Source organism: Wasmannia auropunctata, unplaced genomic scaffold (genome assembly GCF_000956235.1).
Source record: "Wasmannia auropunctata unplaced genomic scaffold, wasmannia.A_1.0 LD336106.1, whole genome shotgun sequence".
Classification (NCBI taxonomy): domain Eukaryota; kingdom Metazoa; phylum Arthropoda; class Insecta; order Hymenoptera; family Formicidae; genus Wasmannia; species Wasmannia auropunctata.
Window position 1 is genome coordinate 9,235,011 of NW_012026784.1, and position 12,129 is coordinate 9,247,139.

At 39.8% G+C, this 12,129-nt stretch overlaps 3 protein-coding genes across 4 annotated transcripts in view; 2 read left to right on the top strand and 1 right to left on the bottom strand.

The window, feature by feature from the left end:
- Positions 1–2,467, bottom strand: part of LOC105455987 (E3 ubiquitin-protein ligase MYCBP2) — a 180,610-nt gene extending 178,143 nt beyond the window's left edge. Inside the window, exons 1-6 of the mRNA XM_011699733.1 lie at positions 2,108–2,467; positions 1,393–1,456; positions 1,070–1,309; positions 761–914; positions 483–685; positions 73–390 (exon numbers count right to left, since the gene is read on the bottom strand). Of these exons, the coding sequence (XP_011698035.1) occupies positions 73–390; positions 483–685; positions 761–914; positions 1,070–1,309; positions 1,393–1,456; positions 2,108–2,199 (1,071 nt within the window). The 5' untranslated portion in view covers positions 2,200–2,467. The remainder of the gene's footprint in view (positions 1–72; positions 391–482; positions 686–760; positions 915–1,069; positions 1,310–1,392; positions 1,457–2,107) is intronic.
- An 887-nt stretch (positions 2,468–3,354) lies between these two features.
- Positions 3,355–6,850, top strand: LOC105455992 (RING finger and SPRY domain-containing protein 1-like). Of its 2 annotated transcripts, XM_011699754.1 has the most exons (12): positions 3,355–3,838; positions 3,913–4,139; positions 4,208–4,536; positions 4,622–4,787; positions 4,906–5,088; positions 5,179–5,245; positions 5,316–5,456; positions 5,545–5,660; positions 5,738–5,881; positions 5,980–6,197; positions 6,284–6,544; positions 6,641–6,850. In XM_011699754.1, the coding sequence occupies exons 3-12, from the start codon at positions 4,316–4,318 to the stop codon at positions 6,726–6,728; spliced, it is 1,605 nt and encodes a 534-aa protein (XP_011698056.1). In that variant the 5' UTR covers positions 3,355–3,838; positions 3,913–4,139; positions 4,208–4,315; the 3' UTR covers positions 6,729–6,850. The 2 variants fall into 2 exon arrangements, with proteins under 2 accessions (XP_011698056.1, XP_011698047.1); XM_011699745.1 differs by having other exon boundaries at positions 3,355–4,139.
- A 2,988-nt stretch (positions 6,851–9,838) lies between these two features.
- Positions 9,839–12,129, top strand: part of LOC105456010 (serine/threonine-protein phosphatase 4 regulatory subunit 1-like) — a 127,351-nt gene continuing 125,060 nt past the window's right edge. The window contains exons 1-2 of the mRNA XM_011699779.1: positions 9,839–9,854; positions 9,939–9,983. Of these exons, the coding sequence (XP_011698081.1) occupies positions 9,848–9,854; positions 9,939–9,983 (52 nt within the window). The 5' untranslated portion in view covers positions 9,839–9,847. The remainder of the gene's footprint in view (positions 9,855–9,938; positions 9,984–12,129) is intronic.

The window sequence follows — 12,129 nt, forward strand, 5'->3', positions numbered from 1 at the left end:
AAGTAAAAATTTTTTATAAGTCACGTATTTTAGTAAATTGTTGCACCTCATAAATATTAATGCGCAACTAACATTAGCATAACCGAGCCATCCTATTTCCGTCGGATAGAAATCTGCTTTATGTATGTATACATGTCCCCATATCGTACCACTGTGGCCACTTCCAATTTTTAGTAAGCCACGGGATGTATGCAGATATAAATACTTTCCATCGCTTACAAAACTACGTTCATTCAACACCATATTGTTCATCTCATTTGGTAACTTAAGCATAGAGGTATATATCTTGGAACATTTAGGAACGCCATATGTAATCCAATCTGGTCTCACGAGTTTGCCTAACAACACAGCATGAACACTTCTCTGCAGAGACGTTAACACACATGGCATCTGAAAATACAAAAAAGTTAAACTTTATAATAATATATACACTATATATTATAAAACAAACTAAAACTGTGATTGCATCGATGGTAGGATACCTGAATATTTTGTATTGCTAGCGCTCTAGGAGACATAAGCAGAGCCGCTATTGCCGCCAATAGCCGGCCAGTATCTCCTCTCACTACAACGAGACTCAATAAACAAGCACAAGCGACTGCTGTCAAGTGACTGCCATCATTGGCAGCGGCTGACTCAGGACCGTGAGAAGTTGCAAGATCCAGCAACAGATCAAATAATGGATCTAGAAAAAGGGTAAATTATTGAGAAATTTTGTCTATTTGACAATTTAAAAAATCAATTATTTGAAGATACAAACCAATAACGTCATCTGGTTCGGTTTTGAGGCCTTCTGGTAGTTGCCCTTGTAAAACATCCAATAAAGCCGACAGTGCTTTTGTACATAAAATTGGATCGATCGTTCTACTCTCTCGCATCAATGTAAAAACACTTCTTAAACCAATACCTACAATCTATATTAAAACAGTTTTTTTTACAGCTCCATATATTGTATATTACAAAAATTGCATGCATTACATATGAATACAAATTACAAAAATAATAAACAAGTAAATATCACAATGAAAAGCAAAATTAAAGGAATTAATTAATTTTACGTTGCTTTTACCTTTGGTAAATTCTGTATAGTTGATATCCTATCCTCATCATCGCTTTCCGTATCTATAGTGTCGCTAAGATCTGGTGGTGGAGAGTTACAATTTGATGCCCTATAAATCTCACTCGACAGTTTCGCATGTTTTTCTAAAATACCATTTCTCACGCTAGCAAACACAGCGAATGCTGAGGCATTACAAGATGTTTCTATCTCCGGTGGACTATTATAGTTCAATTCTCCATTTAATTCAATCTATATGTATGTAAAAAATATGTAAGATTATACGTTTTATCTCGGAAATTACAGGAAACAAAAAAATTACTAATCGCAATTACCTTTTTCTTGTCTCGTTTGCGAATAGTTTTACTTTTCTTACACTTCCTCCATTCTCCCTTATTCCTAAAAAATATTATAATTCAGTTTATTTAAATTAATTTTTATTTTAATTAAGTGCCAACATAAAACAAACATAACAAAATCTGCGTCTTGTCTTTTACAATTCTGCGTATATAACTTTCTTTTAACTACTATAATAAAATTGTTTTATTATAAATATAATAATTAAATTATGATAATAATCACACAATTAAAATATCACAAAAATATTTATTCCGTTTGTAAAAAAAAATTTTAATGAGTTAGTCTGCATGCATGACTAAAAAATTTTTATATCGTAAGTAAATGCGATTGGAAGTATCCCTATTATATCCGTAGCAGAATTGCTTGCTAAACATGTACGTGTGATTCAAAAAGTTCGGACGAGAAATAAAAGGGAACAAACGGGCGAATTAATCCTTAATAAACAAAAAATTTGAGGTTACGTTCTACGTCGATAAACGCGATCGTGATGCGCGTTTAATTGAAACGCCCGCCGCGCATCAGTTGAACGTTTCTTTCGAATGGGAATGCGATTTACGCGATTTCCAACGAATCGTCGAACCGATCGTGCGGCGGAAGGGACCGGAATCGGCATGCAAAGTCACCGACGACGGCGTCGGGTATGTAAACAAATCGCGTGGAGAGGTTATACGTCACACATTTCGTCCGCACCTCTGCGCCTCGGCGACATTTTTGAAGAGGTCGTAAAAACACTTGGCGTAGCTCTCGGGCTCGGGCAACAGCCTCTCGTCCCCGGACACCATGGTTCGCGCGAAACTCCCGGCATATATGAGTCACCAAGTCATTTTCGTGACACTATTGATCGTTGACAACACTCTCGCTGGGCCGTCGTCCTCCCCCATGTGATAACGCGTTAACGTGCGTACCCCGGGGGATCCTGGAAAGAGGGGAAAAAAGAGGGGGGGGGGCCACCGCGTTGACGGCGACACGCCGCGCGATCGCGGGACTCCGGGGATCCCTCGGTCCGGCCGGTGATTTACTCTCTCGCGGCGCCGCGCACAGCCCACACCGCGAGATTCAAAAAACGCGACCGTCTTCGCTCCGCGTTCCGCGTTTGTTTGTACAAAGTCTCGTCAGAGAGGAACTCTCTGGTCTCGTCTTGAACGGTGTGCCAGGCGGACCGCGATTCGCGTGGACTCGCGTGCTCGCCGCGCGCGCGATACCTCGATAAGTCGAACGGCGTTATCGCGTGCGCGCGCGCGCGCGCGCGCGATACGATTACGCTGCGAGCCTCGCGCGCGAACTTCGTAACGCCGCGGCGGCGGATGAATATTTCACTCGGAATCGCTAAATGTCAAACGTGTTGTCGCGCGCGCGTGAACACGTCACGCGTATGTTTAGCGAGACCGAGAGACGTTTCGCGCGATTGCGCGTACTTATCTCTCGTCGTGGAATTCTATATATAATATACATATATATAATATGTATATATACATATTATTATTCATGCTCTCACATACACTTACGTGTGTGCACACATTCATTCACATGGCACGTCTAATTATAAAGAATATTATAAATGAAAACAACGAAGACAGGACTTTGATACTCGCAAGAAATTGTTTGTCTGAAACATACAATAATAATAAGCCATCGGCCTTATGAAATTTTAATCTTGCACGTATATACGCAATCACGTACATACGTCAGCGACTCGTCTTATGGTTTTTCCGTTCGCGGAGGATGAGAGAAATTGAGAAAAGACGGTTCTCTTGGCACGCGAGTAACGCGAGATCGGGATCAACTATGTAATTGTTTATCGACGGCGGCGACGAGGGACAATCGTTTTGTTTCGCGACCGAGAGAAATATATAGGCATTGAGGGGCTCTCGATTCACGCGGAATCTCGACGGGTTTCGGTGATTCCCGTATTACGCGTGCGTCTCGCACCGCGACACACACACGAAATGCGATACGGCACAATCCGCTGCTGCACACGGGGACACTCACACGTTGTTGGGGGGGTATATATACGTCGATTCGATAACGTGTCACGTCGCGATCACGGTGGGCCCATTCCGTAGAATCCTTACGAAGTATGAGCGGAAAGTACTCGCTACCGTGGAACGCGAGATCGGCAGAGTAATCGTGAGCGGAGCGCGATAAGACACGCATATATGCCTCGCTTCTCGTGCCACACGGCGGAAATCGCTGTTGTGTTGTGGTAGAGTTAACAGGGGACATAACCTCAAAAGAGGCGAGGTGTTGGTATTCGTGATTCGATTCTCTGACTTTTGCAGCCGATGCTGGAAACACCTTGCGGCCGTGCGATCTCGGAGAAAATTTGCTCCCTCGACGGAATTGCTTATCTCGAAGCGGGGCACACGTGCGAGACGCGTATCCGTGCCTTTCGCGCAGAGTTGCGAAAAAGCATCCAGTCATGTACATCGTTTTGCAAAGCACATATCTCGCTTTTTTTTATCTAATCTTTCTCACTTAATTGTCTATCGCGATAGATCGGTAAGCGGCATGTATGATTAAAAATATATTTCACCGGCTGAGAGAGGCGAGTTTTAATGAGGAAGACTCAACACGCGTTTGCTTTTAACTTGCATTTGGTTTACCAAAACTGTAATGTTAGAAGTCACGTGTATGCGAATAAGCAGATAAAAGACACTTGTGTAACACTACATCATTGCGCACATGGTAAAGGGATATGACTTATCATGCCATCGTCTTTTTGGTAAGTAACAATTCCTTGGACGCACGCCTCGCGAAGCGGCGTTTTGTTCATTCGCATTCTGCTTTCAGCCTAGTCAAATGCGAGATTTGATAGTACGATTGTACCGCTGTTCCGTAAATGTAACCTAAACAATAGGCAATAACTTGCTGAAGGGATATTCCAATAAACCAGTGGGAATGGGCAATTGTTTGTGCAAGGATACTCCAGGGATATACGACATTGAGACATATGGCAGTAATAATCGTGCGGAAGCTCAGAATACCATAATACCGGAGCCGAGTATAAGTATAGTTTCGTGCAGCGATTCGGCGTCTCCTTCCTTTAAATTTCCCACATCGTCGCACATCGACAAGCTGGTATTGGAAACACTCGGAAGTCTCGATACTCTGGTAGACAAGTAAGTAACAGATGGTGTATGACGTGCACATGGAAACGTGTGTCTATTTGTTTCTCGTATTATACGCTTGTTTGCATATGTTTAGCGATCATGAGCCACCGCCAGCGATGTTAAAATTGAATTTGATTGCGGACAAGGAAGATGGTTGGATACAAGTGGTTAGTTCTATGGTCAATGTTATTCCAATGAACAATCCATTGGGTCCTTCGGTTATAATATTACTATTAGATGATTGCCCTTTACCTTCAAAGGTCAGAATTTATTTGTAATAATTTATTCTTATTACCAGCATCTCAATTTATTTGCTATATTATTAGAAATCAAAGCAAGAACAGCAACGACGGTAACTCTTTCTCCTATGTTTCGCAGGATTCTGTACTACGATTGTCACAAATGTTTCAATTCCCTCAGAAAGTTGAACAAATACAAATTACAACCACGCAACAGCGCAATATATGCGTAGTACTTGGTTGCATTGCAGAGAAACTTGCCGGTCCTAGTAGTATTGCGATATTGTCTGACGCCACTTTAGATTACCTAGTTTTAAATCTAGTATGTTATTTAATTAATGCTAAAATGCATCACTGATGTAGTATCGATATGTATTAAGTACTTTTCGATATAATTTTATTTCATTTTTAGCGAAAAGAAGTCGAGCCTTATGTAATGTTATATTCTCTGATAGCACTAGAGAAGTTTGCACAGACAAGTAAGAAGAATATTACGTTAATAAACTTTCTGTTTTTTTTTATTGTAAACTAATTATTGCTTGTCAACAGGTGAGAATAAGGTAACGATTAAGAAACGTCTTATGGCAGAAAAGCCAAATCCATTACTGGAATTGGAGAAATGGGTTACGGAAACGCATTACGTACGTCGACAAGTTGGTTTCTGTGCACAGTGGTGTTTAGATAACTTATGTAAGTGTGATGATGTCAAACGCATTTATATGCTCAGTTTTGTAATAAAAATAATTATGTATTTAATCAATTTTTTTTTTCTCTTAAGTCTTAATGGAAGGTAGAAAATATTCCCACGATTCCGTCGATGTGACGGGTATTAATGTAATGTTAAATACGAGAGATGTAAGCGAGTACCTGAAAATATCACCTAATGGCTTGGAGGTGGATATTCTGTTACACTATGTTTTTGCTAGTAGAGATTACGTTGTCATTTTAATATAATGATAATTTATTTTTAGGCACGATGTGACGCATATTCCTTTGAAAGTGTACGATGTACGTTTCAAGTAGATTCGGGAACATGGTATTATGAAACATTGATAATAACTACAGGAGTTATGCAAATTGGATGGGCCACGAAGGATAGCACGTTTTTAAATCATGTAAATATCCGTATTTGAGAATATTTTCTAATTTTTATTTATAAAAATATTGCGTGTAGTATCATTATTTTATAAAAATTATCATTTTTCAATGCTAGGAGGGATATGGTATAGGAGACGATGAATTTTCTTTGGCCTACGATGGTTGTCGTCGACTGATTTGGTATAATGCACGAAGTGAAAAATTTCACGACAGACCGTGTTGGAAAGCTGGTGATATCTTGGGTTGCTTATTGGATTTAAATAAACTAGAGATAATATTCTCTATTAATGGTGTACCACTTAAACCGTGCATTCAAGTATTTAAAACAGTAAGGTTCGTATAATTTGTCTTTTTTTTTTTCAACATGCCGCGAATGACCAAGCAGAGCTATTAACAATATTGTCTATGATTATTTTTAGGTCTGGATTCTTTGCAGCGGCTAGTTTCATGTCATTCCAACAATGCCTATTTAATTTTGGACATTTACCTTTTAAATATCCACCTACTGATCGAGAATTTCAGAAGTTCAACGACTACGCTACATTGAAACCAGAAGACAAGATCATACTTCCTAGGCACATATACCTAGATCAATTACGAAGGCTTAGTGTTAGGGAAGATTCCTGTACATTATGTTTCGATCAGAAGGCATCAGTAAGGTTACTGCCATGCAATCATAGGTATAATATAATTGTATTTAAATTCCGAGTTTCATGAAACCAGCAATTTTTTTGTACAACAATCTATATAATGCAATAATCGATTTATTTTTACAGAGGATTCTGCCAAAGGTGTTCAAAACAGCTGATTGAATGCCCAATGTGTAGAGCTACTATTGAAGAAGTAGCCTCAGATAACATATGACATCAATCATCTCATACCAATGTTTACGAATTCTTTCATCATTTCCTTTTTGTCATGCAATTTTTATGGAAATACCACGAGATAATCATAAATATAGATAGTTATTTACGTCGTGTACTGTATACAGTTGTCACGTGTCACATAGTATTTTTCTCTATACAGTACAGTGCATTAACAGATAGAAGGAACTACAAATTAATTGTAGAGAAACGAATTCCGTGATAATGCATTGCAAAGATTTGAATAAGTTTGTATTTTAAAAATCAAAGATCTTAAAGATTGATGCGTAAACAAATGTTTTACAAAGACAAAACATTCTTGAAACTTTTCCATATTTCTCTATATTTTTTCTACTATATTATAGATTTATAGCAAGATACTTTGTGATTCAAACGATGTCCTCATTAACATTAACTTCAAGAGATTAAAATGTATAAATGGCTATACATTAAATTAATATGATTAATAAATAGAGAAACAAATAGACGGGAGGAAATTCTAATATATCGGAGGAAACCATAAATCAGAAGGCGAGCGTAAATCAGAGAAATCAGGAGCTCAAACTCCATATAGGCACTTTTGATGGAAGTGACGTATGTATTTGTTATCACAAAAAGTATCACAAACAAAATTTGTTATATTGATTAAAATGAGCGCTAGTAGCTTTCATGGTATCGAATACAATGGTTGCTCTATCGATTGTGTTTATATATCCTCGCTTTAAAACTATGACTGAATCATAAAATTCAAAGGATTATTTATTCTTTAACTTGAAAATATATTTCCTCTTAGAATTTCAAAAGTTCAGATTATATCTTCAAACTGTTTAAATTCTTAATAAGTTGCGTAAGTGAACATTTATAACTCTAGTGATATAATGTAAATTTATCTTTAAGAAACTGTGAAATACTGATAGTATATATTAAATCAAAGTACATACACATACACACAAACACACATACACACATTATATTCTTGGGAAGATATAAAGAGAAATTTAATGTTTTATCATATACATGTATTTTGCAAACATTTTTTTATAAAGTCTTATTTTCGTTATCAATCACCTCTCCCGTTATTCTAATGCAAATAACACCCGATATTTCCGGTAGTAAATTTACATATTTAGAAAATAATTTATTTCTGCAATAATGCATCTATTTTTAGCAATAATGTATATGTACGTCTCATTCTCAGTATCTAGATTAGATATAACAATACTTTGAACAAGATTTTTTTACAAGTTTACTCTAATTGTCCCTTCTTACACATTAAATAGTGTAATTCGAAGAGTACTATTTATATATTTCATTATGTGAAATAGGATATTTATAAATTAATTGAATCATGTGACTGAAAAACTTGTTTTTGTATTAAAACAAAATCATTAAAATTTAGTTTCAGATAAAAATAACGTCGTTGCTCGTTTAGCATGCCATTATATATCGTTTGAAAAATGTTGTTATAAGAAACTATGTGATAGAAAATTTACCTGTGTTGACATAGTTCTTGTAGTCATAGTACGTTTCACACGAGAACCATGTCTACATTATTAGCCTCTCAGAGTTTCTATCTCGAAAATAACATGCCTCGCATAGATCAATTAAATCTATTATTAGATCATCTAAAATATTTTCTTCAAACTAGAAGATGATCGCTGTCGCTACTAATTGCTATTTCAATTAATTTGTGCATATAATATGGATTTGTAGAAATTCATTGTATAAGTAATCAATTAATTTTTTTTTATGTTAAAAATAGCGTATCGTATCTATGTAATAATGTATAACGATGATCGCCTGATACTTTTTTTCAGTATTCCACGATATTATATGCAATATTTAGTCTCAATCTGCATAATTTATAGAAAATATAAAAAAAATTAGACATTTAATCACGAATTAGTACAGTAGGTGTAATTAAACAATTTTAAATTTTCAATGCGCTAGCTGTTTAAAAAAAAAGTCACTTACACATAATTTTTTCGAAAAAATATAAGGGTTATTTTCACGTATTTTTGACATAGGAATCTATACTCATCGGAATTTCACTATACAAATTTCAAAGTGTACAGCAATTAATATCGATGAAACGGCATTGATCGCGAAAAAAACTCGCAAGAACTGATACATTTCGAAGATCGTCCGTCGCTTCAACTGGTGCTTCTAATAAAAATTTTCGTTTATTATACGTTTTTAACGGATAAAATTCGCGATTACTTCGCGAAGCGACGAGCTCGATTCGCGTTCCGAACCAACGCGCGACGCGCTACAATAACGTACTGGGCTGCGTTCAGAAACTTCACCCAGGTGCATCTAAATATAATATCATTTTATCCTTGTTTAATATTCGGTGATTAACAAAGATAAACTGATATACTGTGATTTTCTGAACGCGCCCCTGTCATGGCACTCCATTATATTGATGCATAAGATTCACATGATTGTGCATGCCGCGATATACAATCACCAATCGCGAATTTTCTAATATTATAAATAGGTAGAATATAATTGGCATAATATTAAATTTTTGACGTATTTTATGAAAAGGTCAATCGCACTAATTTGATTCTTTCGAAAACATAAGAATCATTCTCGCATGCTTTTCGCACAGAAATCTGAATTTATAACCGTACCAATTTCAAAATACCGATTGCAGTATCGATTATGATTGATATCGATCGCAAAAACTAGTAGCTCATTTAAATAATTATTTAAAAAAAATTTTTTTTAAATATCCCAAATTCAGGGTGTGGAATTCCACACCCATGGGATCTCTGGGTGTGGAAAGCTCCATACCCTCTATCAGGAAGTCTCCGTCTCTGTCAGAAATCTAAATCCTACAACGAATAATCGAAATAATAAATCGCACGAAAATTTTTGCTTAAATTTACTTAACGACTTTACGTACGTGCCACCTTTTGCATTGAAGATGTAAAGCGCTCGAAAGGCGATCGAAAGTGAGAGATCGTATTCCGTAGGCGCGGATTCATATTTCGTAATATATCGAAATGACGCCGCCGAGCGCTCGCGAGTGTCATATCGAACGAGAAGTCTCGACTCGCGGCGCGATCCGAGTTGGGCGCGTGGCCGCGGGAGCGCGCCGCAGTTTGTTACAAGATGGCGGGTGAGTGAGTGCCTGTGGATGGGACGAGACTGCTCTGAAAACACGAGGGATTTTCCGCTAACCCGTGGTGTTTGTGGGTTTCAGATATATCCTACATCCAGACAGAGGATCTAGAGGACCCGGACGAGGGTGAGTACCCCGTGCGTGCACGCGCACGCGTATTTCACGAGGGCCGATCGTATGCCGTCGCACGCGCGCGACATTGGAGCAAGCTCGGTTTGTTCGACTCGGAGCTCCGCTCGGTATCGTGCACGGCGAAACCCCCCGTCGGGCGGCGCGCCGCCCGCCGGATGTCACGAGGCACGTGCGTGCGTGCCGGGCGACGCGCGGCACGCGGGACCGCGGCGATGCGGCGTGGTTTCAGCGCGGCACCCCGCCGCGGATTTCGAGGTTAGGATCGCGGTGCGCCACCGCCGCCGCCGCGGCGCGAGACCGGGCCGGGCGTGCCGCGACAGACGTCGCGCGTACACCGGCCGTCGTCGAGGCGGAGAATGTTTCACGCGCGGGGTGACCGCGCTCGGCGTGCTCCCGCATACGCGATCGCAATGTGCCGCCGCCGCTGTCGCGCGCGCGGGGAGCGCGTTTCGCGAGATCACGGGGCGGTTCTGTCCGTCGAGAGGGGGCGCCACGCCATGCAACGCCACGCCGCGCTCCGTGTTTATCTCGGCGAGAAGGAAAAAAAAAAGATAAGGAGCGAGACGCGGCTGCGGCAACGAGAAAGAGAGAGAGAAAGAGAGAGAAGGCATGCGTTTCGCGTCGTGTATGTGTCTCTTCGTCAACGCCGTTGTGCTCCGGCGAGGACGAATGCGAAAAAACGTCATTCGAAACTGGATCGCTTTCCCAATGTCGGCCGGGATCTCTATCTCGGAGCAACCACCTGCGGTTCGTATTGTATAAACGTAACGTAGATCGTGATACACTGGCGCACTGGCGCCAGATCGATAACGATCTCGGGAGATTTCACATGGCGCCAGTATATTTGGCGTTGTGTTGGTTGTCGATCGCAGATAAAATATTCGCCTAGCGCTCGACCGCGCTATCGCGCGAAAATTGACACTGCATCACGACGATCATGTTTTATGAGAAGCGTATCGCGTTTCTGAAAATTAATCTTGAGATCAATAACTTTTAGAAGTAACGCGTCCAGCGCTAGTTGTTACAATAGACGGTATCTTGCACGGGTTCCCGTTGAAATTCAAAGTTGAGTAGAAGTCTTCCTCGCTTGTGTGTCTATATAACGCAGAAATGTAAATTTATCGAAATTACAGCAATTTTAATCCGCTGTTAAAGACATGTTGCAGCAGCCTCAATTTTGTAGATGAGAAACAACAAAAGTCGAATATATGATTGATATATACAACAGGCACATGTGGATGCCATTATAACTGAAAACGCGTAATGACCGTCCGCCGACGTCTAAAATACAGTGTATTCGAGGCGCAGAGGAGTTCGGACGAAGGTCAGAGTCACGAAGAGTGGCGGCATCTCGGCAGATTAAAGAAAACGGCGCAGTTAGCGCGCGCGATTCCTTCCCCTATCGGGGTTACTGATCTCGGGTTCCTCTTCTATCGTCTATTCGCGAGTGCCATCTGTCGTAAGTAGGGCCGTATCAGGGATCGCCGGTCCTCCCGATGATCCAAAAACCCGCCCGAGTTTCCTCACGTTTCGTTAACAAATGCAGCTGAGAACGCTCGTGCGCGGATACCGAATGCACTTTTGTAGTCAAACGCGAATAATTTGTCTCATGATTATGCGTCACATAATGAAACTCCAGTTCGTTCCGCTCGGAACACGCATACGCATTTATCTTTGGGTCTTCCTACTCCGTTTCTCTGTCTCTTTCTCTCTCATCCTCGCGGGTATCTTCTCCGTCGACGACAACCAAGCTGGTCCTAGCCGCCTTTATCTTGCATTCCAGAGACTGTTTTATCAGCTCCGCGCCGCTTATATTTCTAAACGTGTCTAGATAGAGAGAAGAATTTGGATCAGTAACCTTCTCCGACGTTCAAGCACGCTTAGATCTAGATCGAAGCGATCGAAAAGGCGCGTGAACGATATTTATTGCGTAGAGTAAATGTTGCAATCTCAATCGTGAATCATTGCATGATTACCAAATCCATTCTGTGGTTGTATAAAAAATGATTTTTATTATATCGTAAATGGGTAAATGGACAGACATCTGTTTCAAATAGGATATGTCATAAAATTAACACACAAAAGTTGGTCAATGTACGTATATAATGATAAGCAAATTTTAGCAAAAAAGAGAATTGTT

Bases quoted from the DNA above. Each gene is read 5' to 3' on its own strand.
- LOC105455992 (XM_011699745.1), top strand. From the start codon at position 4,316: ATGGGCAATTGTTTGTGCAAGGATACTCCAGGGATATACGACATTGAG. The intron at 5,246-5,315 runs GTAAGAAGAATA...GCTTGTCAACAG, and splicing joins AGAGAAGTTTGCACAGACAA to GTGAGAATAAGGTAACGATT. The intron at 6,545-6,640 runs GTATAATATAAT...TTATTTTTACAG, and splicing joins TTACTGCCATGCAATCATAG to AGGATTCTGCCAAAGGTGTT.